The sequence below is a fragment of the Abrus precatorius genome, unplaced genomic scaffold (genome assembly GCF_003935025.1).
Source record: "Abrus precatorius isolate BTA unplaced genomic scaffold, Abrus_2018 Scaffold2, whole genome shotgun sequence".
Classification (NCBI taxonomy): Eukaryota; Viridiplantae; Streptophyta; class Magnoliopsida; order Fabales; family Fabaceae; genus Abrus; species Abrus precatorius.
In genome coordinates, this window is record NW_020874362.1 from 12341073 (window position 1) to 12367088 (window position 26016).

The following is a 26016-nucleotide window of genomic DNA, read 5'->3' on the forward strand; positions in this document are numbered from 1 at the left end:
CAATCAGTCCCCAGCAACGACACCAAAAATGATGTATAAAAATCGATTATTGGGCAAGTGCACCCATTGTTAGAGTAATATTACCCAAAAAAGAAAAGAGTAGAGTACCAAGTGTTGTATCCACAGTGGTTTAGTGTGTTTTCCCTCTGTACTAGCAGTCGCCTCTCTTTCCAAATTTTTCGTAGGGTTCTTTCTATTCCTGGGTCAAGTTCAAATAATGCAATAGAACTGGTTCTAGTCATGCACCAGAAAAATCAGCTCCTAAAAAAATGAAAGCAAAATAGAAAAGTTAATTGAAGACTAAAGAAATAAAGAAAATTAGTAAAAACGTAATCAACGAAATCTTAATCAATCAGTCCCCAACAAAAGCGTCAAAAACTTGATGTATAAAAATCTATTATTGAGCAAGAACACCTATTGTTAGAGTAATATTTCCAAAAAAAAAAAAGTAGAGTATCAAGTGTTGTATCCACAGAGACTATTACTAAGATTTACTTCCTTGATTACCTCATTGTTAACAACTATAAGCAAAGAAATTATGTTAATAAATTTTTTTGAACTAAAAAGAATAACAATTAAAAAGAAACATATTTCTATGATAATAAAATCTAGAAAAATATGACTAAGTGTATTCAGGAGAAATAAGTGAGTATCTGGGTTGTAAATCCTCATAAGTGTCTAAATAACTGAAACTCTCCATCAACTACTTAGTTCTAATCCCTTGTTGGTGCAGGAACTCCTAAAATAAACTAATACATTTCTCAAGGATAATGGTTCCTAACCTTCAATTGAACAATCAGAATCTCTTCCTTAATTAGTTCCCCTAGATTGCATTAAGTTCATTATGAATTCTATGATTAGGGTTATTCCTAATACAAAAAACTTATGTCTTTCTATCTCTAGAAATGCATTCAAGTCCTTTTAATTGAGTAATAGTAATTTCATGCAGGATTTTTACTCAAAATCAAACAAGAAGATAAAATAGGAGATAACTGAATCATCAACCAACAATTAATACTACTCAATTAAGCTCAAAAGAAGAGAAGCAGCATTAAGAAGAATTCCAGAAGGATTGGTCATATAGGATTCATTACATCTAGATACTCAAAGGAAAATTAGAACCTAAACATGTAGAAACTATAATTACAAAAGAAAGAAATTAGAGAGCTTGATTGCATTCTCTCCGCCGTCATTAATTCTTTTCTTTTCCAAAAAAAGCGTCCCCTAGGTTTCTATGCCAAGTGTCCTTTTATAGGAGTAGTCTAAGGGCTTATTTTCTCGCAAAAGTTCAATTCTGACGTACATTAAAAGTACACGCCCAATGTACATGGCCATGTACTTTGATCATATACATCTCCGGTTTCTAATATTTGCCCTTCACAGCTTTTCTGAAAAGTACATGCCCATATATACGATCATTTACTTTGACCGAATCTCTGGTTTTGATGATGTGATTCAATTGACACGACCAGTAAGATACACATTTATATATACGGACGTGTACTTGTCTGTGTATATCTCTAGTTCTTCTCTTGCTTCAATTCTCAATATCTTTTAAGCTCTCACTTCTTGATCATTCTTCCTAAAATATGAATAAAATTGTACTTAATAACAATTTCTCTCAACGAATAACTCAAAATCTCAATTATCATTAATGAATTACATTATAGGATTAAGTATAGAAGGTATTTATGACAAACTATATTAATTATTTTTAAAATAGAAAACAAATACATAAAAGAATTAATAAATTTATTATTTTAATTTTATGACCACACATAAATTTGTTATGCTTAATTAGTTATTTAATAAAATTAATTTTTTATAATATTAATTCTATTAAGTTATCAAACAATATGTAATAATTTAATCACTTTAAAAAACTCAATTCTATATTTTTTATTTATTTTTATTTTTATCGACAACTAGACTTCTAAATTAAGAATATATATTGCATTATTAATTTTTATTTACAATATTTTTATACAATAATTTTATTTATGTAAAACAAATAATATATTTTTATTTTTAAGTATTAACATATAGTTTTATATAAATTTATATTGAAATTATATTTTTAAAATTTCATAAATTAGTTAAATAAATATAATTTTATTTTTGTATATATTAGTCAGATGAGTTAATTTTAGAAAAGTATTATATCATTATTTTTATAATGATATCATAAAAATTTTATTAGTAATTTTAAATTATAATTATAAATAAATAATTTATTATATAAATTTAGATTAATAAATATAAACAAATGCATAAGTCAAAATCTATAGAGTATTTTATTTAAACTTTATAGTTTATTAAAAAAAATTTGTTATATTTAATAAGTCATTATTATAATTATAAATTTTATGTTATTTAAAATTAATTTTATAATTTTATCATAAATATTTTTTTAATCTATCAAATTTCTAAATTGATATAATTAACTCTAAAAAAAATACTAAATTATACACATTTTAATTTTAAAGTATTGTCTAATATTATGATATTTTTTTAAATAAATTTGTTTATATAACAATAAAAAAATATTTTTAATTTGCATACATTATTATATATTTTTTTTTATGTATTTATGCTTAAATTATTATTATTATCATTTTTAATAAAATTATGATCGTAATAAAAAAAAATTCTTTATTTATGCTTTACTTAATCAACATGTTTTTTTTAGTCTAGCATTTTAATTTTATTTATTTTTATCTATTAATAAATAACTAAAATTAAAAAATATTAAAAATATGTATTATATTATTATCAATTTATTATTTATCACAAATTTGTAAATTAATTTATTGTTTGTAATCATAAAAAAAAAATATACTTTTTAAGTAGTAAATAAAATATTTATTAATGTTATCATTAATTTTTAAAAAAAATTAGAAAATTTTTAAGTATGTTGATATTTATTTATTTATCTTTTAAATTTTTTTATAATTATTACTATATGAAATTTAATTATTATATTTTATTTTAAAATAACTAATTATATATATATATATATTAAAAATTCACTTATTTATTTATTGGTAATTTTTTAAAATTCAACATATTTAATATAATAATTTTTTTTACTATATTTATTTATATTTATATTTAAATTATATATTTTTATTTTAAAATAAATTTATTTAATAAAAATAAAACAAATTTATGCAACGCACACACATATTTATTTACTAATGTTATTAAGAATTTTTTTATTAAATCTATTAGTCTTTATAGTATGAATATTACCGATAAAATTATGTTAATTAGTTAGATATTTGGTATGAACTCATGTTCTTTGAGTTTCTTAAGACTTGTTCTTTTCTTTCATTAGCTCATCGTTTAATTATTTTTTATTTAATTATTGACAATTTGATTTTCCTTTCAAGTCGAGGGAATCGTGCAAATATTATTAAAGATAGGATTATAATTTGTTCAAAATTTGGTCATTTTGCCTTCACATAAAAGTTATTTTTGAGAAATTTTTAACTTAAACTTTAGACTTGCTTAGGGTTTAAAATTATAATTTTCTATTTTTATTTTTTAAATAAAATAAATATTTTACATCATACGTCAGTAAAGAGTATTTTGGTTATTTTATATTTTATAATAACATTTTAAGGTTTAATAAATATTTTACATACCATAATATTATATTTATATTAATATTATTTAATTTAAAATATATACGATAAAGTTTACCGTAGTTTTAGTTTTATTATTTAATAAATTTTACAATTTACCTAATTATAATATTAAAATTAGTATTAAACAGAATTTTATTGTTATCTGGTTTTAAAATTTCAGGCTCACGGAGAAAAAAAAAAAATTAAACCCATCGGTGGGATAACGGTAGTAAGAATATGCAACTAAAGAAGAAAAGAACCCTAGCATTGTTACTTCATTGTCGTCAGTTTTGTGGGAACAGAGGAAAGAAGAAGAGTTTGGTTCAGATTTAAAGTCTGAATTGTAGCAATGACTAAGAGCAAGGTTGAGAGCAAGAAACGAACGAGGCAAAGGAATGGTGTACGAAACAAAACGAACAAAGAGGAGGAGCCACGCCTTATTCTTTCAGCTTCTGCTACCGGCACAAAGTCGAAGGAATCCTCTTCCTTTCTCGAAAAGGCACACTTCCCCAAATTCAACATTTTTATTAATTAATTATGTTAACTTTGATTTGAGTTTTCATCAAAACGTTGTCTTTCTTTTAGATGCGAGCGAGGTTGTCTGGTGGGCATTTCAGGATGATTAACGAGAAGCTCTACACTTGCACGTATGTTATCTACTATTCATTCACTGCTCTAATTCCTGTTCTTCCTAGTTAAACACCCTTTTTTTAAGAATGGTTTAAACTTAAATGATCCACTCCAGTCACCTGATTTCTTAAATGTCCTACGCTGATTTTTTTTATGCTGTGTGTGTTTCTTTTTCATGTTGACTAGAGATAATGATTTGTGTCTTCCCTTGCAGTGGAAAGGAGGCGCTAAATTATTTCCGGGATGAACCATCCCTATTTAACTTGGTAAGGGATTTTAGTTCACAATATTTTAAAAAATATTTATATATAGTTTTATCATTTATTGTGTGATTGAACTAAGATTGGTTCCTCCTTTGAAGCTTGCTTCAATTCTTCTGATGTATTAGTGCATTAATAGCTTGGAGATGTAATAATGGTTTGAATAGCTCATTCTTATTGTCCATCTCAATTTGTTTTTCATTTGTTTGGCTAGTATCATGCAGGATACAAAAGCCAGATGTCAAATTGGCCCGAACAGCCAGTTAATGTAATTATTAAGTGGCTGAAAAAACAGAGTCCTTCTTTTGTAGTTGCTGATTTTGGTTGTGGTGAGAATCGAATTTTTTCTTTTTATTAATTATAACTTTTACCAGACATACATGTTCTTTTTGTTCACTGCTATGGTTTCATGTTTGTTACTATCTAGGGGAAGCACTCATTGCTAAAAGTGTGAAGAATACAGTGTTCTCTTTGGATCTTGTGTCCAATGATCCAGAAGTAATTGCTTGTGATATGGCAAATGTAAGTTCTTCTGTGTGTAAGGCTAGTAGTAGTACACATTGTAAAGTTCCCCTATGCACATTGAACAGTAGTAATATTTTTTGCTACCTCACATCACAATTATGTAGAAAGCAAAGCAATATTCCTTCTTTTGATGTTTATTTCTTAAGTGTGTATTATTTGAGAAATCAAAATTAGATGGTCACCAATTTTTCAGAATACAAAGATTAAAATAGGCTGTTTCTGTTATTATTGCTAATATACTACAGAACCAATACAACTGGTTAGGCTCGAGGTTTGCATCTTTAATTTCTTCTAGTCAAATAATGGGGCTACCTGAGATGCAGTTCTTTTGGGATATTTGCACCTTAGAGGAGAGCTAGCAACACACACACACACTTTCCAACACATTCTTTGAAATACACTCTCGATTATTAGTTAAAATTTAGTGGAAAATACAAAAGTTTGAGTGAGAATCATTAAATTAGGAGTGAGACCCACATTGTTATGTTTCTTGATAAGGATCATAGAATTTATAATTCTCACATGCACGTTGAAATAGCAAGAGATACTAACCTTTTTTCATGAAATCTGATGAGAGTAATTCTTTAATCTCCTTTCTCAATCTATCTCTTTGCCCTTTCGTTTCTGTTCTTTCTCACGTTCGATGGTTAACGGTGAGTTCCTTGAGATTTTTTTTAGCAGAGATAGAACCCTTATTCTATTAGATCCACTTCCATCAAGTTGGTTTCTTTCAGTTGTAACTTCCCATAATAATAACCAATTACCAATAGGCCCTTTTATCCATAATTATATTTCACATGAGTCACACTAATTAATTTATTAATTTATTTATCAATTTATTAATTTATTTATTTTTCCAACATTCTCCCACTTGACTCATGTGATGCCATAACATTTCATGATTTAACAATTACATAAATCATGATGCGCATTAAAACTTTAAATAAATTGGTTCCGTCATTAATCATAATTAAAGATACAGAAATAATAAGAGTCATGGTGGTTACATGTCATTCAATCAACATATTCCCTTTCATGTACTACTATATTACCCTTCTCCTTAACATGACTTTAAACTGAGAAGTCCATAATGGGTTCAAACATAAAGTCATTTTCATTAACAATAACATAATTAGTTTTCCACATCATAATTTGCATGTATGTATATAAAGTAGAAAACATAAATTTCAGAAACTTGTACATTAATGAGCTCAGTGTCAAATAGGCATTAAAGACAACATTAACATTTAACATTCACTAGTAGACATAATGCCCATATTCTCTACATGGCCAGTAAACACTTTGGGCGGTAACCTTTTTGTTAAAGGGTCAGCAATCATGAGATCAGTGCTAATATGTTCTATTGACACTCTATGTTTCTGAACTTCTTCTTTAACGGCAAAGTATTTCAATTCCATATACTTAGCACCTTTGGAATACTTGTCATTTTTAGAAAAGAAGACAGCTGCGGAATTATCACAATAAATTTTCAGCAGCTTGGCAATATTGTCAACTACTCCAAGTCCTGAAATAAAATTCCGCAACCAGTTGGCCTGAACTATGGCCTAAAAGCATGCCACAAACTCAGCCTCCATGGTAGATGCAGCAATGACTGACTGCTTCGCACTCTTCCATGAAATTGCTCCTCCGGCTAAAAGATACACATAACCAAATGTAGACTTTCTTGTATCTATACAACCAGCAAAATCTGAATCTGCATATCCAATCACCTCAAGGTGATCAGATCTCCTATAAGTAAGCATGTGATTCTTTGTTCCTTGCAAGTATCTTAATACTTTCTTTGCAGCTTTCCAATGATCTAGTCCTGGATTACTCTGGTATCTACCAAGCATACCAACTGCAAAGCTAATATCTGGCCTCGTACAAGTTTGAGCATACATCAAACTCCTAACAACAGATGCATAAGGGATATTTTCCATCTGTTTCCGTTCCAATTCATTCTTTGAACATTGTATGAGACTAAATTTGTCTCCTTTTTGTATTGGAACGGGAGATGCTGAACATTTATCCATTCTGAATCTCTCTAAAACTTTGTCAATATATGCTTTCTGAGACAAGCCCAACATTCCTTGTGATCTGTCACGGAATATTTCTATTCCTATCACATAGTCCGCCTCACCCATATCTTTCATTTCAAAGTTGTTAGAGAGAAACTTCTTAGTCTCACTTAATAGACCAAGATCATTAGTTGCAAGCAAGATGTCATCAACATATAGAATCAGAAATATAAACTTGCTCCCACTGACCTTCAGATATATACACCGATCAACAGTGTTTTCCTTAAATCTAAAAGACATAATAGTATCATTGAACTTAAGATACCATTGCCGGGAGGCTTGTTTAAGTCCGTATATTGATTTCTTAAGTTTACACACCATGTGTTCCTTTCTTTCAATGAACCCCACTGGTTGGTCCATATAAACATCCTCTTCTAAATTCCCATTCAGAAAGGCAGTTTTAACATCCATTTGGTGTAACTCCAGATCATAATGAGCTACTAGCGCCATGATAATTCTGAAAGAATCTTTCTTAGAAACTGGAAAAAATGTTTCCTTATAGTCAATGCCATCTTTTTGAGTAAAAACTTTGGCAACAAGTCGAGCCTTGTAACGTTCGATATTGCCATGAGAGTCACGTTTAGTCTTAAAGACCCATTTACACCCAACTCTCCTACTTCCTTCTGGCAATTCCACAAGGTCCCAAACACCATTTTGTGCCATTGATTTAAGCTCATCTTTCATGGCATCTAACCACTTATTAGAATTATCATCATTAATGGCTTCTGAAAATGAAACTGGATCATTATCAATGCCTAAGTCATTTTCTGACTCTTGTAGATAAACCACGTAATCATTTGAGATGGCAGATTTTCTTTCTCTCTGCGATCTTCTTAATGTTATTTCTTGTGGTTGTTCTACTACAAGTTCATTGTTAACCTCAGGATCATTAATTTGTTGTTCTTCTTGATTGTTATGTGGTTCAACAACATGAGGAACAACAGTTCTTGAAGTAGAAGCACTAGTTAAAGGAACTTGTACTCTAATTTCCTTAATCTCCACATTTTGTGAAGCTTCACTCCCACTGGTTTCACCATTTTCAATGAACCGGACATTTCCTGTTTCCACAATTCTTGTACTATGGATAGGACAGTAAAACATATACCCTTTTGATTTTTCTGGATAACCAATGAAATATCCACTAATTGTTCTTGCATTTAGTTTCTTTTCTTGCGGATTGTATATTCTAACCTCTGCTTGGCAACCCCAAACATGCAGGTGCGTCAAACTAGGTTTCTTACCTGTCCACAGCTCAAAAGGTATCTTTTGAACTGCCTTACTAGGAGCCCTGTTTAACAAATACGTGGCAGTTTTTAAAGCATACATCCACATCGATATAGGTAAAGATGAATTACTTAACATGCTCCTAACCATATCCATTAAAGTACGATTACGCCTTTCTGACACACCATTTTGTTGTGGTGTACCTGGTATTGTGTATTGAGCACAAATACCACGTTTTTCAAGGAACTTAGCAAATGGACCTAGATGTTGTCCACTTTCATCATATCTTCCATAATACTCACCACCTCTATCTGATCTGACAATTTTCACCTTTCTGTCTAATTGCCTTTCCACTTCATTTATATAAATTTCTAAGGCATTCACTGCTTGAGACTTCTCATGCAGTAAATAGACATATCCATAACGTGAAAAATCATCAATAAAAGTGATAAAGTACTTTTCTTTATTGAAAGAGTTTACATCAAAAGGTCCACATATATCAGTGTGTATTATTTCAAGAAGCTGAGTGCTTCTTGTGGCTCCTTTCTTTGTGTGTTTTGTTTGTTTGCCTTTAATACAATCCATACATATATTTAGATTAGTAAAGTCTAACTTTGGAAGAATTTCATTCTTTACTAATCTTTGCATTCTTTCTTTGGAAATATGTCCCAAACGCTTATGCCACAAGTAAGCGGAACATTCATTTACTAAACTACGTTTAGCGCCAACATTATGATGCACGGTCATAAGAGTTTCAGCATATAAATTATCAAGATTCAATTTATATAAACCATCATAAAGTGTACCAGATCCAATCATACAAGTACGCTTATACAAACTGAAACAACCATTCCCAAACCTAAAAGAATATCTAGCAACATCAAGTTTAGACAGAGAAACTAAATTCCTAGAAATACTAGGTACATAAAAAGTATCAAACAGGTCTAAATGAAATCCAGTGTCAAGGATTAAACGATAAGTCCCGACAGCTTCCACTGGAATCTTCACTCTATTCCCCATGAAGACAAACTTCTCATTTGGGTTTATGGTTCGGGTTGAAAGGAATCCCTGCATCATATTAGAAACATGAGTTGTACATCCAGAATCAATCCACCAAGTATTATGTGGAACTTCAGTTAAATTTGATTCAAAACATACATAAGCATTATGCTTACCTTTCTTTTCGAACCAAACTTTACGTTTTGGGCAATTCTTCTGGAAATGCCCAGACTTCTCACAGAAATGACATTTGTCATCTTTCTTCTGGATTTTAGTAGAGGACTCGCCAATCTTTAATGGTCCTTTGCCCTTTCCATGTTTCTTATCAGCTTTCTTTCCAGCTCCCTGATTATTCACATAGTGAATGGAGTGGTTTCCTTGATTCTTTAAGTCTAGTTTCCTCTTGAACTAACATACTGTGCAATTCATGCACATTCCATTTGTCTTTCATGGTGTTATAGTTCATTTGGAAGGGACTATACTCAGACGGTAATGAGTTCAAAATGAACTGCATAAGGAAATTCTCATCCACTGCCATTCCAAGAGACTTAAGTCTTGCTGCAATATTTATCATTTCAATGACATGTTCATGCATAGTACAAGAACCATCAAACTTCATGGTGGTTAAAGTACTCATTAATGTCCCAGCAAGAGACTTATCAGCAGTTTGGGAGCGCTCTTCCACATTTTTCATAAATTGTTTTGCATTATCAGTTTTGGGAAGAGCCGATTTGATATTACTTGCTATACTCATTCACATGAACATTAAGCTCAATCTGTTTGATCTTTCCCAAGCCTTAAAATGGGTTTTCTCTTCATTGCTACTAGTAGCAGTAATAGTAGCAGGCTTATCAACTTGAAAGGCCAAATCAAGATCCAAGACACCTAAGTGAAATTGGACTTGTTTGCTCCAATCAGAGAAATTCAACCCATTAAAAACTGGAACAGACGTAGCATGCGAATGTAAAGATACAGGAACAGATACTGCAATTAACACATGTCTAACATTAACACTTTGAGTCATAAATTAATCATACAATACAGATTCAAATAACAAACAAACATTCTATACATATTAATGTTCTTCTTTGGGTGATACACTAATACGCAAAACATAATGATGCTAATAAAATTAACATTATTTGGTAAGACACATGCATTAATTAGAAATACTTATTATCTTTGGATATATAAACAAAACCAATAATGCATACTCACTACCAACAATCATATTCATTATTTAAAAGAACAACTAATCAACCTTTGGGTGATTCATAAATGTCTTATAATAATGAATTTCAATTAACCCATAAACCAATTATCTATAATTTAGCATCTATTCTTTGGGCAATCGAAACATAGTTCTATGAACTCAAGGAACTCACCGTTAACCATCGAACGTGAGAAAGAACAGAAACGAAAGGGCAAAGAGATAGATTGAGAAAGGAGATTAAAGAATTACTCTCATCAGATTTCATGGAAAAAGGTTAGTGTCTCTTGCTATTTCAATGTGCATGTGAGAATTATAAATTCTATGATCCTTATCAAGAAACGTAACATGTGGTATCAGAGCCTGGTTGTTGGATTTATGATTCTCCATAAATGTTTTTTTTTTCAATACCCAATTTTATGAAACCAAAAGGCATGTTGATTCCCTGTGTCACGTTAATTTCAAATTGGATAAAGATAAAATATTGGAATGCTACGAGCATTTGAAGGTTACGAATATTATATTAATATCAATATTGAATGGTCAAAGGCATTCGACATTTGGTGATTTGGGATTTGCCAATCTAATGTTTCAATTACAATTATGAATGCCCCTGTGCGTGAAAGTTTTACATTGAAATTGATTAAAAACGTGAATGCGATTTGATTGCAATTTGAATGCCCTGTCACGTCAATTTGATTTCAATTCGATATTTGGTATTTGTTAAATGCAATTTTTCGCTGTGCTTTCAAAATGCATAAATCAATTATATAATTGTTGCAATTCAATTGTTGGGATTAAACGTATGATAGATTTGTTAATCACCAAAATGATCAAGTCTGTAATTTTATTTAATTCCAAATATAGTTCATCACTAATTTGGAATAAAATTAGTGATGAACTATATTTGGAATTAAATAAAATTACAGACTTGATCATTTTGGTGATTAACAAATCTATCATACGTTTAATCCCAACAATTGAATTGCAACAATTATATAATTGATTTATGCATTTAGAAAGCACAGCGAAAAATTGCATTTAACAAATACCAAATATCGAATTGAAATCAAATTGACGTGACAGGACATTCAAATCGCATTCACGTTTTTAATCAATTTCAATGTAAAACTTTCACGCGCAGGGGCATTCATAATTGAGATTGAAACATTAGATTGGCAAATCCCAAATCACCAAATGTCGAATGCCTTTGACCATTCAATATTGATATTAATATAATATTCGTAACCTTCAAATGCTCGTAGCATTCCAATATTTTATCTTTATCCAATTTGAAATTAACGTGACACAGGGAATCAACATGCCTTTCGGTTTCATAAAATTGGGTATTGGAAAAAACATCATTTATGGAGAATCATAAATCCAACAACCAGGCTCTTATACCACATGTTACGTTTCTTGATAAGGATCATAGAATTTATAATTCTGACATGCACGTTGAAATAGCAAGAGACACTAACCTTTTTCCATGAAATCTGATGAGAGTAATTCTTTAATCTCCTTTCTCAATCTATCTCTTTGCCCTTTCGTTTCTGTTCTTTCTCACGTTCGATGGTTAACGGTGAGTTCCTTGAGATTTTTTTTGGCAGAGATAGAACCCTTATTCTATTAGATCCACTTCCATCAAGTTGGTTTCTTTCAGTTGTAACTTCCCATAATAATTACCAATAGGCCCTTTTATCCATAATTATATTTCACATGAGTCACACTAATTAATTTATTAATTTATTTATTAATTTATTTATTTTTCCAACACACGTCTTTTGTGATTTTCAATAAATTTAGCCAATAAATAAAACTGTATTGGAGAGTATGTTGCTAGCATTTCTCTTGCGCTTTAAGCCTTTAACCAACTCATGAAAGGGCATATGGACTCCTTTATACACTGAAAGACAGGAATTGTGGTTTTCCTAACTGTATAACTTTGGATACTTTCAAGCATAAAAAAAAAAAATCTTGAATTGCTGATAGAAACTGGTTCAAAATAGAGATTGATAGAATAGAAAGGAAATTTTATAGAATACAAACTCCCACACTGGATCAATGGGAATCCAGATTAAAGAGCAAGAATGATATGTACGATGTCTTCTCCTGGAATTTAAGAGCTTGGCCTCCCCCACTCAAATGAAAACTAACTGACCAATTAACTGATTCCTTGACATTTTCTGGCCATATTTATATAAGATCAACTAATTACTATTAACAGCTTTCCTAATGAGGTCTGCCCTTAACTAACAGAGGCTTACTAACAATGGCTGATCTGCTTACTTCCTTGCATGCATCTGATGTAAGCTTCTGTAATTATGGGCATGTTCTGAATAGTTTACCATACATGCAAATTTCAAGGTACTTGAATTGAATGATAGATACCCTGGGTATTAGTTAGTTAGTTACATAGATAACTAGCTTTGTTGATTGAAGAGATAAGGCACATTGCCTATAAATAAAAAGGGAGGTTAAGAGAGAGATCTTGTCATTTGTGAGAGAATTGAATCCTGTGGGGATTAGGTGGTGTAGATCCTCAAATGTTCTATAATGTTTGTGTGTGTTCCATTTCATAATTGGGGAGCTTTTCCCCACACTTTCTAATAAAGATACCAGGTTCCTATGATTGAATTGCAAAATATTTGAAGTAGAGCTTGTGAGGGAGAACAGTCTCAGATTTTATTTAAATGTTTTATGGTTATATTACTTACGAGTGGACTTGCTCCTGTGAATTATTGCAGGCTCCCCTTGTCTCCTCATCTGTTGATGTTGCTGTCTTCTGTCTTTCGTTAATGGGAACCAACTATCAGAGTTACCTTGAAGAATCATGCAGGGTGCTTAAGCCAGGGTTTGTTCTCCTCTCTATAATTTAAGCTTTTCGCTGGACATTGCTTCACTACTCAGGATCTAATTTAGTATAGTTTTCAACAGTGGCTGGCTTTTGATAGCAGAAGTAAAGAGCAGGTTTGATCCAAATACTGGAGGAGCAGACCCTGATAAGTTTTCAAGTGCTATTTCTGAGCTAGGTTTCAACTCTGTAAAAAAGGTATGGAAATGTCTCATTTCAATACCAAAATAATCGGAGTTGGGTTGTGCTAACGATATTTACTTAATGCAGGACTTCTCAAATAAAATGTTTATTTTGTTTTACTTCACAAAAAAGGTATGCAGCTGATGGCAGTAAATATGATTTCATTTTCCTCATTTGTTATTTATATTTGCAGCATATGTTTTGATGCTCATAACTGAATTAGCTTACTCTTCTATGTATAGGAAAAGCATATTTCTAAAAGGAAGGAAATTGAATGGCCAATGCTTAAACCTTGTCTGTACAAGCGTCGTTGAGATTATGTTTTTTTTTTTTTTTTTTTTTGGGGGGGGGGGGTGTCACTCAATTGTTATCTAGAGAACAGTTAAATCCTTTTCTTTTCTTTTTCGTGTTAGCATGGCCAGCTAATCACAAAAGTTGTTGAGAAACATGGTTGAATTATAAGAGTAGAAAATTATAGAGAAAATAGATTATTCAAATCTCTATAATTGTTAGAATGAAATGTGGCGAGTACAAATGTGTTCATGTAATGATTTATATACAAGAGGTAATTCTAACTAACCATAGTTACTAACTCCGAACTAATAATTGTCTCTAACACTTCCTGTAAGCTGGAAGTTGCATACAAGTATTTATAGCTTGAGATGACTAATACAAAGTAAAATAGAATGAGTAATTAAGAAAGAACACTTACACAATGAAAAATTCATAATCACATTAGCAAAATAGAATGAGAATGTGTTTAGCCACCATAAAAGGTAGAAGTTATAATAGCAATGACTTAAATTAATTTTCTTTGTACTTTTTGTGCAAGAATCCATCGAGTAAGATCATATCACGTGTAGTGTGAACAAAAGGCGAAGGCATTATAATATCACCAAATAAAATCTTCAGAACATCGACTGTATGATATGAAAATATCTTGACCATTAGTCCCTTTGGAGAGCTGCTTCATATTGCACAAGACGCAAATTGAATCAACGCAAACTTCATGCCATAGACAAGAATGAGAATGCTTGCGGTACCACACTTCAGCAGGCAAGCAAGTAGAAGCATCATTAGATACACGCCATGATCAGGACAAAATAGCAATACCCTTAGTAGGGTCCACAAATGGATGCTCCAAGAACATCATTAACAATCATAGTCAAAGGCGAAGTGAAATGGATCTAAGATAGAAACCAAGAATAGTTGCAAAGATTTAATACAAGTCTTCAAATACATATCCAAAATCATTATTCCCCGGAAGCTTTGACACCAATCAACATTGAAAGAGGGTTCTATATCATGGAGGAATCAAGAAAGTAGCAGTCTTTTTTATGAAATTCAAAAGAAATGACGGGAAAATGAAGAAAATGAAAGTGAATGAAAGGAAATCAATGAGCTCTCGGATCTCTGTAGCAGTGGAATAGAGTTTGCTTTCATGGTGAGTACCATGGCTCCAATAGCATGATAAGAAACATCGTTAAGCCATAAGAGAAGAGAAAATAGATTAATCAAATCTCTATTATTGATAGAATGAAAAGAGGTTAGTACAATGTGTTAGTGTAATGATTTATATGGTAATCCTAACAAACTCCTACTAATAACTATTTTTTCCAACTTCTCAACCATATCCAACCAAAGTTATTGTAGTATTTATTTCCTTTACCTTATTTCATTTCTTTGATTTAAAATGTGTCGTGAGTTTCCTTGATTACAAAATACACTACACCCTATCAAATATCTAATCAGGTGACTTCACATAAAAATATGTTTCGCCTTTGGATATGGATGCTTTTGTACAAAAAGAAAGAAAGAAAAAGAAAAATTTGTGCAGTTTGTGAATAATCTTATTGGGTAGAAAGCGATAAATACTTCATTTACTTCCACGCTGATAACACCCGAAACGAAATTTACAGCCACTCAACCAGTTCCAATGCATTGGGATCGTAAAACTCAACTTCCAACGTGTAAACCAATCGACTTGAAGTAAGACCATGTGTATGAGAATCACAAGCATTGCGCCAATTTTGCATTGGTCATGTAGATACGCAACCTGTGTTTTTAAAATTTTGCATTGACAATTGAGAATCCAATTTCATTAATAACTATCCAGAAAATATTAAAATGAGAAATGAATTGCATCAATCAATTCAATTATCATGTACCTTTAAGTTCTCTGAAATTTTGAAATGCGCTATTCAAAGACAGCTCTGTCTGCTTTAGGTAAAATACGAATACTGGCCACACATTTTCTCAAAATTTGACAGTGACACTACAAAAAAATCACGATATGAAAAGAGAAAGTAACAAGACAACTTAATCATAAGTAAACATAATAAAAATAGTACGAAAGAGGTAAAGATGAAAATTATAACTTCAAATCCAACCAGATATATATCTTCCTGCATTTTCCACATGACTAGTTAAACTGTACAATTCAACAAGAAATGTACAAAGGTAACCATGCAGAAGCTAGAAGATGGTACATCATTATTCAGTGTCTTCCTCGTCGTCACCATCTTCAACATTCCCAACATCATCTCCAATGCCTTCAAGTACTTTGTCCACATCCTCCCCCAACTCAAGCAATCTAGCACTAAGTCTATCAACCTTGCTCTGTTCTTGCCCTAGACAAACTAGCAGCTTCTTCAGCTTTTATTGCCTCAGCATCTACGGATGTTGCAGGCCCTCCACTCTTCAGCGATTTCACCTCCTTCTCCAGTTGTATGTTAGATTGTTCAATACTATTGCAGGCAGCAGAAAGACTCCTTAAATCAGCTTCCATCTTTTCAGATAAATTCTGGTACTTCTTTGCCTCAGATTCAACTTTAGCCTTTTCTGCCTTAAGCATCTCCAACCTTCGAGATGCTTCTTGGAGATCTGTACTGAGAACATTGATTTGGATCTGAGCTCCCACTCACTCTTTGCTCAGACTGGAAAATTACTACCCCCACCTGTCCTAGCCAGGTCCCCAGCCAAAGTAGCATTTCGTACAAGGAGGTCCTGAAATGAAAAGAATAAAATACATGCTAACATTTGCCAAACTTATTTAACAGTGATATTTGCACACTCCAGAGACTCCTTAACATACTCTTATTCTTTTGTCGAGATCTATGTCAAATTCATGGAATAAACCAGTATTGCCAATGGTGAATGGCAAGCCCAAAGAGGCAAGCCAAAAATCCACCATGGGTGAACCGTGAAGGATGGTGGCCAAGATTTTTTTAAAATGCTTACTCCTGTAGAACAAAAATAAAAGTCTAACAACTTATGTAAAGAACAATAAACATAAAAAAAAAACTTTTAGTAAAACTCATCAGAAGTATAACAAATTCAAATAAAGACAGTAGCAAAAGAAAAATGTAAATCACAGAATTTCACTTGTTCAAGTACACAAAACAGCTATTTGTTCACAAGTGGGTTGATAACAAATTTACACAATCAATCAGTTGGCTACCCTTGAGAGACAAGGGGAAAAACCAAGAATCAAAGATGAGTAACAAGCACAAGAGAGCCAGAAATAATGACACGGGATACATGAAATTATGCAGAAATAGAAAGATAGATGCAAGAGTCAGGAGATGCAAGGATTTTGTCAAACTGCAGTCTAATGTCTATTTTTTAAATATTTAGACACAAATTTTCCAAAAATACTAAAATACTTTTCCTAAGCAAGGTGAAGACATGGGATGAAGATGAGGGCAGATTAGAAAATTTTCATCTTTAGCCTTAACTCAGGTTAGAATATAGGAGAGGAAACTGAGATTGTAGAAAATCAATTTGGTTTTATGCCAAAAAGATTTACAGCAGAAGCTATATATCTTTTATGAAAAATGATGAAAAAATATTGCTACAAAGAAGAACTTACACATGATTTTTATTAACTTGGAAAAGACATATAATCAGGTACCAAGAGAAGTGCTATGGAAGGCTATAGAGAAGAAAAAAGTTTGTGAAGCATATATTCAATCTATACAAGATAGAATAGGTTTACATCAAGGCTCCACTTTGATCCTTTACTTGTTTAATTTAGTCTTAGATGTGCTTACAAATGACACAAAAAATTATCCCTCAATGCATGTTCCTTGCAGATGATATAGTGTTGGTTGAAAATTTGAAATAAGAGGTTAATGCTAAACTTGAGTTATGGAGGAGACTTTAGAATTTAAGGGTTTTTGGTTAGCAAAAATCAAGATGAAGATCATGGTTGAAAGTTTAAATTGGAGATGATATTATATCATAAGTTTCTAGCTTCAGAGGAGTTTATTATACAAAATAATGAAAAAATTAATGAAAATCTTACACACAAAATATTAGCTAGGTGGTTAAAGTAGAGAAAGGTATCAAGAGTTATATGTGATCATACAACACCTATCAAGCTGAAAGGAAAGGTTTAGCGTAATGCAATATGACTAGCTATCATTTATGGTAGTGAATGTTGGCCCTTAAGACTTTGTTTGGGAGTTAGTGTTTAGAGGAAAAGGGAAGACTTATGTGATGGTTATCCATATTTGGAAGATTTTAAATAGAGGCCAAGGGTTTATACACCTTTAAAAACCCATCTAATCTCATGTTTTTAAATTCCCCTAATTTAGAGGGTTTCGTATTAACGCCCAAATAAAGCATAAAGGAACATAAGTAGACACATGAGAAAGGACATGATACAAAATAAAAGTATAATTGTAGTAGCACCTATAATGGAAAAATGACTGAAAATCATCGAGGGTGATTCGGCCATGTATAAAGAAGACCTTTGACAGTACTAGCAAGGAGAGTGGATCCGGTAAAGGGGTCAAAGAAGACCCAGAGAATCTTAGACGAAGTTATTAAAAGAAGGCTGTTGATTATTAGATTTCAAAAAGTTTGGTTTTTGACCAGCTCAATGGCGTCGTGTGATTCATGTTGTCTACCTCACCTAGTAAGAAAAAACTTTGTTGTTGTTGTTGTTGTTGTTATAATGACTAGTCATCCCTCATTATGGCAGCCATCACACCCATTCGGCCATGAAATTTTGGTGGCAGGTTACTTTCAACAGGGTTATCATATACCTGTCAAAATAGTAACATAATAATGTACTATCACTCAATAATGGATTAAAGCTTTTTCCTAATGGATTGAAGAACCAGGCAAAACAAGCCTGGATTGCGATAACAATCTGACAAAAGATACCGACAGTAAAGCAGAGTACCTAAAAGAAACAGATTCAAGACTAATACTCACTAGAATATTTTAGAAAGAACAAATAATTTAAATTAGTACCTGTATCTCAGAGCACTGCTTCTCAAGAAAAGTTTTCAGCCTCCTTATGTACTAACCATCATTTTCACCATTCTTCTCCACTGACACTTTGATTTTAGGATGACTATACACCTCCACAATTTGTTCCCTGATGCCTACCTCCAGTCCTTTGACAAGATTCACAAAATAAGAATCCAACATTGAAGACAGAATAGGATGGTCCATTTTTTTCTGTTCAGGCAAATCATTTTCGTCTAAATCTGCAGTATCTTCCATGCTAGCTGCTGAAGATCTAGAGAATGATTTATTGTTCAGAGATGAATCCACATTGGCAAAATCAAAACTTTTCTGCAGCTCATCTAACTTCATAAAGTATGAACTAAGCCCAATTTTCTGACTCATGATATCAACAATAGCAAAAGCATCCATTGCACTATCAGTGATTTTATTATAGATCACACATTCAACCAAGAGAACTGCAGCCAAACCCCTTATGCACACTGTTTCTGGTAAGGTGGGGACGAGCATCTAGGAAACAGTGCACTGCACCTGGGCAATCTGCTAGCCATGTAACCAGTAATTTTAAGATAATTGCTTGAATAAATGAGTTTTCTGATGATCTAGACTTTCCATCTTTGCTTTTCATGGAAGAGGCAAGGGCCAAATATTTCGCCATTCGATGCATTAGTGGCTCTGGAGCTCCTAAGGATGACACGGGTGCCTCGATTTCAATTGGTAAAACCTGCAGCTTTTCTCATAAGATTTCTCTGAACACAACCAAATTTCTTGTTTATCCTTTCTTTAATATCACTGACAATACTCCCATCATATATCTATGTTGAAGGACTCTAAACAATGTGTACAAATGAAGAATAAAATGATCAGAGCAGTTTGAGGCATGACTAAAAGAAAAGAAAGAACACACAGTGTATGCTGTATATATGAAAAAAATATCTTACATTGCATAAATATGAAAACTAAATACACAAAGTTCTCTTACAAAGGAAAACCTATGGATAATTGTGTTAGAAGCCATGGAAAACTATCATCTGCTGTGTTCAGATTAACTCCTTTTAACAAATGAAAAAGAACCTACAATTTTATAAAATATAAGGAAAATATGACAGCGTAAGGTATGCCTCATGAAACATTCATACATATAAATTAGATACACTTTCATCAAGTAACACCAGTGTCCAATGGCAGGGTCACACATGCTCCACTTTGGAAAATGGTTCACTGATTTTGGCCTTGGTTTGGTCGGTTTGTTTCTAAGTTCACGTTGCTTACTTGGCTGCATCGAATTCCAATTTAATTTGATCCTTCCTAAGGCTTCTGTTCATTCACTTGGCTGAACTCCATGCATATTGAATTGAATTTCTCTTGACTGACACTTATTTCCTTAGGCCCTTAAGTTGATGCCTTCTTAGACATAGGCTTGGTTCCTAAGTGAATGTTCAAGCTAATTTACACTTGGTTTACAATTGCCTTGGCTTTCACGTGGACAAAGCCTTGGCTTACAATAGTTGTTTAAAAGTCCAAAGTTGAAGCAAGCTGTGCGCCTGAGGTTGACCCAAAGGGATAAGTTTCTTATTGTTCAGCTATGGTAGAAAAAAGAATTTGGATTTACAGGAAAAACTAAATTGATAGAAGTTTTCCAAAAAGAATAATATCATTTGTGGTACTATAGACTAGAATTCTATTCTTGTTATAACTTAACATGCCATCAGCATGATTCTTTTATAACAAGGTCTCAGTCATAAAACAAAAATGACTAAAGCCTCCCCAACAGAGTTCAGCAGCGAAGGCAAAACTGATAGTCATAAAGCTAAGAGTATGTTTCAAGTTTTCCAAAATCATTCCCGGGAATATGAACTTGGGAATATTGCATTCCCATGTTTGTTATAAGTTTTTTCAGAAAAATAAAATAAAATCAAGGCATAATTTGTAAAAAATATTATTCACATTTTGCTAGGTTTTCATTCCCATTGGGAAAAGCGAGAATATATCATTCATGTGGGATTGTTGGAAGTTAACATATATTCCAATTGTAACCTTTATTTTTCCTTCTATTATTTGAATTTTAAAAAACATTCCTGGGAATATTAAATCACAACCAAACATGCTTTTTATAGTTTATCCTAGAAACACTATAAGCAGAAATGTTATTTCTAGGAATTGAATAACATACAATAGAATAAATGCCACCTAAGAATAAATGAAGTGAGAATTCTTAACATACCCTTTCCTTGCAATGGAGATTGTCTTTCAATACATGAGACAGAACACTAGCAGCCCTGCCACAAACCTAAATTTTCAAGAAAATGTTAGCGTGATAGTTCTCACACAATAATCAACCAATCAAGAAAATATTGACTTCCATTGTACTGGTGCAAAGATTAAAGGCCAAAGTTATATTAATGTTGATTATATTAGTTATTTTTTTATAAGATTGTATGGTTATCACATTATTAGTAACTGCTAGGATTATATCTAGCTGTTACTCTGGCAATCTGTTCGGTTTAGCATTTATATAATTGTAATCCTTTGAGTGAATAGTGTCAAATAATACAGAACTCCAGTTCAATTTGAACAACTAATAATGCCGTCATCATCTCAGCTGGCATTAGCATGCAAAACAAAAATAAAATGAATAAAACAAGCATCACAAACCTCAAGATCACCATCATTTTCACTCTAAGTAAGACCATGTAATAGCATGCTGAAAGAGAAACAATTTACAATCAGAATTTATTAAAGATAGCATTCAGAAAAAAAGAGAGAATTTAGACATGCATGAACAAGGATCTGTTATATAAAATCTAACATTAGCTACAGGTAAGAAAAAAATTCAGTTATTAAAACACTAGCAACAAAACAAACCTTCCAAAAGACATACTGACATCCTCCTCAAGGGGTGCATGATTCATGGAATATGGCTGTGGAATTAGTGTAGATGCCAGCATTGATTGTCCATCAGCATTTTTCTGGTTTAAATTATTTTAATAAATATTGTGACAAGGAATTTTTTAAAGAATGAAATTGATAAAAAAAAATGAAGCAAGCATTTACCAACCTCACAAAAGCTTTTAAAAACAAAATCAGCTGCAATGAATTCTTGCACGCTAGAAGTCCTCAAAATGATTCTAAGTATAGAGTTCAGAGCCGGTTCAACTTGTGGCCCCTCTCCAAGAAACATACTACAAAGAACATCACAATTCTTTGCATCTCCAGCAATCAGATCACCAATGCATCTCAATGCCTAACAAGGGAAGGGATCAAGTTTATAGCAGCAGATAACCGAAGGTGCATTTTCATACTTTTGATAAATAGAAAAGGGTTTTACAAGCTACGTACTAAGCATTTCAGAACCACAAAGAAAAAAACATAACAATGAATCTGAACAACAGTAATGCCATAAATAATGAAGGTGCTCTTTTGAAATGTATGTACATCAAAGCAAAGCAGTTTTATTGAACAGTGATAAGTTTGCAAATCAGTTACACTCCTAAGTTTAACTAATTCATGGACAGGAAGTAAAAACTTGGGGTTTAGGGTTTGCAACTAGTATCATCCAATGCTTTCAACTGCCTTATGATAACCTTCAGACAGTGTACACTTTAGTGTACAGAGTAAGAAAAAAGCCATTTCTTTTGCTTTATACAAGCAAAAGTATGTGAATTTTATAAATTCAACAAGAAAATAGACTCTGTTGCACAGATGAAAAGTTACAATGGATAAGTAGACACTACACAGGACAATATTAGGAATGCATGCAAAAGAGAGACTTGGAGTAGAGTACCTATTGTGAAAAAAAATGGGAGAATCTCTTGTTGAGTTGTTTGGACATTTGTAGAGATCAGTAAAAGTTCCAATAAGGACATATTATATCAGAGCAAGGATCATCCAATAGTTAGATGTAGAGGAAAATAGGTCAAACCATTAAGAAACATTTAGATATAAATGGTTTGTCAATAGACATGATTTACAATATGATACTATGGCATTGTTTGATCCGTGTGCTGACTCTACCAGGTGTGAAAAGGCTTTTGTTGTTGTTGTCCAGGTAAATAAATTAATACATTATAATTTGTGAAAATTTTAAATAAATGGAACATGATAAGTAAAAGGGTAACCTAAACTTTACACACTAAACAACGAAAATAAAACCAAGCATTGTAAAATATAGTTCTCAGTATGCTGTATGAAACAATTATCATTAATGGGCATATAAATAATATATATATATATATATATATATATAGGTATAGAATCTACTAGTGTAAGTCTAAAAACTCTTACATTTGATCTGAGCCTTTTATTTAACTTACATCTAACGGATTATAATTTATTATTTTATTGACCGTTAGATGTAAGTTAAATGAAAGGCTCAGATTAAGTATAAGAGTTTTTAGACTTACATTATTATAGGAAGATCATTTCCCATATATATATATATATATATATATATATATATATATACATATAAATTTTAAAACCAAATCAAGATAGGTTTAAAATTTTAAAACCAACCTAAGTGTAGCAAGGAGAGTTGTTTAGACGTTAGTAAGCTTAGATAGTGGTCCCAGTAATAAGTCCAAAGGATTGTAGTGAATCCGTTGGTCAGCTAGAGTATCCCCGTCGCATAAAGGGTTGTATTTTAAAATGGCAAATCTATTAAGAATTATGAGTAAGTTAAACTTAGGACTTAATAATCAGCTAGTAAGGAAAGAAATGAATGAGGATAGAGCCTTAACATCTGGTACAACAACTCCACAACAAATTATAATAAATGATATAGAAAAATCTTTACATAACTGGTCAATACCTATTATAAAAGAAAAAGATGTTTATCAACAAAGATTGTTTTGGTCTTTCAATAGTGATAGTGAAGAGAGACATAAGATAGAATACTCATACCCACGAACACAAAGTAAAAAAGATATTCAATTATTAGAAGATCAATTATTATAAAACATAAGAAAGATGGATTTAATTTTATCCATCTAAGATTAATTCAATTAGCAGTTAAAACAAACTATAGGATAGGTGTAGATCTTCCTGTATTAATATTATTAAGAGATATGAAACTTTTAAAAATAAAAGATTTAATAATAGCAGCATTAGAAACAAATTTACAAGATGGTCCTGCTTTCTTTAATTGTTATCCAAATTTTTCTATTAGTCTAAATAATGACAATACTGCTAAAGCAATAAAAATATTTATAAAATCTCCAAATAATATAGTAGACAACACATTTGATCCTTTTCATTTAATGTATAGAGTATATTACAAAAGTAAATTATGAGTTTAAAGCTAGAAGAGAAACTCCTAATAATGAAACAACAATAATACAAGTTAACCTAGGAAAAAGTATAATATAAATACCTAAAAAGTTAAGACATGAATAATTAAGTATACTAGAAGAATGGATTCTAGAAGAAAATAGAGAATCTAAAAAGATTTATAACACTGAAATTAGAGAAATTGTAGAAGGAACTAATGGAAGAATAAGATTAAAAATGAATAGATCTTCGTCGATAAGAATGGTAAAAAGGATAGAAACAACCAATATTTTATGTATTAAATTAAAAGGAGAAATAATCCCTTTTGACTGTTTACAGGATGCTTGTCAAAGTTCAAAATTTTTTGCAAGATCTAATTATTCTGTAGAGACATAATGTATTAATATTGAAGAAAGATTTATCAAAAAACAAAAAAGAGAAGCTAGCGAAATAGAAAGGGAAAATCATATATTAAGACAAGAAAAAGAAAAGCTAGAAGCCGAATTGCGATAATTACATAGTATGATTATTAGACCTTTCCAAAATATGCCTTCTTTGAAAAATATCAATTATAAAAACTTGTCCCAAGATTATTCTTTACGCCTTTCCCTATATTTTCTTCTTTTCCTTAAAAAATACAAGAGATTATTTGGAAGAAAGCTAAAGATAACTTTTATACCCATGCCTTATCCATTTATAAAATCATAACCAATATTAACATCCTTGGATTACACTTTAAAATTTTTTATTTAAAAAGACCCCAGAAAGACTTACCTATTATTTCTTGGCCAAAGTTATTTTAGACTTATCCATATTTCAAGAGAAAATTGTAAGTTATATTCCACCAAAGTTATCAACTATACACAAAATCTTAACAATTCAATCTCTTATGGATCTAGGATTTCTAGATATTATGAGTTTTACTAACCTATCACAAATCTCTTCTCTTGAAAGACAAATAATAACTACTTGCAATATCCAACATATACTCAGTCATACATAAGTTACCAAAGTGTTATTTTCATCAATCCCACCTACAGACAAGACTAAAGAAAAAGAAAGAAATAAGAAGAAATCTAAGAACAGAAAAAACTTTCTTTATATATGCTCAAGAGAAAGAAGAGGTATGGAAATTTTACTTTCATCAATTACAATTCCAAAACTCTCTTTATAATTTTTATTTCAAATATTTCGATATCTAGTCTTGTACCAATTCTCTTCAATATAATACAAAATTTTTCTATAAATTTTACTTGCATACTTCTATATACTTTATTTTTATCATTATCTTTTTTAATTTTTACATTAAAATCAGAATATTGTATGATTTATTTCTAATTGGTATCAAAACCTAAAGTTCTGATTTTAGGAAAAGAGAGAGGAAACTAATAGCAGTTTATTTAAACTTTTAAGTTTCATGTTTCTTTTTATAAGAGGGGTACGTAAATTACCCTAAGTAATTATTAAGCCCAAAAGCATAAACAGATTGTGTCTGGGCCCACCAAACAAAAAAGACAAGGCTTGGTTGCTCCGTTAAACCCTCTATCAGAATCAACAGTTGGGCCCATAAAAAAATATTTTGGAATTCTTGTCAGACAAACTATTTGAATCTTTTGGACCAAAAAACCTAAACAAAAAAATATCCATTTAATACTGAAACCAAGTGTACGTAAAAGAATTGTACACTTATATCTAATAACATTTCCAGTAACCAAGAAATAATGATAATCATATTGGGGTGGACTTGTTCAAAAACTTGCATTTTACATCTCAACGAAATTTCTCTGCACAAATCCAATAGTCAATAGCTCTCCTACAAAATACTGAATCAAGTAGTTTTTAAAAGGAAGAAGTGCTTCACTCTATTTCGTCATCCACTCCGCAAGCTTCGTAGTTC

General features: G+C 31.4%; 1 protein-coding gene and 1 pseudogene across 1 annotated transcript; one reads left to right on the forward strand and one right to left on the reverse strand.

Annotated features, from left to right (window-relative positions):
* Window positions 1-3808: 3808 nt before the first annotated feature.
* LOC113858392 (ribosomal RNA-processing protein 8) lies at window positions 3809-17347 on the forward strand. Its single transcript, XM_027491039.1, has 9 exons — window positions 3809-4128; window positions 4215-4276; window positions 4474-4525; window positions 4734-4848; window positions 4947-5041; window positions 13303-13409; window positions 13493-13607; window positions 13680-13724; window positions 13835-17347. Exons 1-9 carry the CDS (start codon window positions 3979-3981, stop codon window positions 13904-13906), a joined length of 813 nt encoding a protein of 270 aa, XP_027346840.1. The 5' UTR covers window positions 3809-3978; the 3' UTR covers window positions 13907-17347.
* The window catches only part of LOC113859475, a 31883-nt pseudogene continuing 21952 nt past the window's right edge, over window positions 16086-26016 (reverse strand).

Excerpts from the sequence above, each read along its gene's own strand:
- LOC113858392 (XM_027491039.1), top strand. The coding sequence starts at position 3,979 with ATGACTAAGAGCAAGGTTGAGAGCAAGAAACGAACGAGGCAAAGGAAT. Across the intron at positions 5,042-13,302 it reads TTGCTTGTGATATGGCAAAT|GCTCCCCTTGTCTCCTCATC; the intron begins GTAAGTTCTTCT and ends GAATTATTGCAG. Across the intron at positions 13,608-13,679 it reads GTTTCAACTCTGTAAAAAAG|GACTTCTCAAATAAAATGTT; the intron begins GTATGGAAATGT and ends TACTTAATGCAG.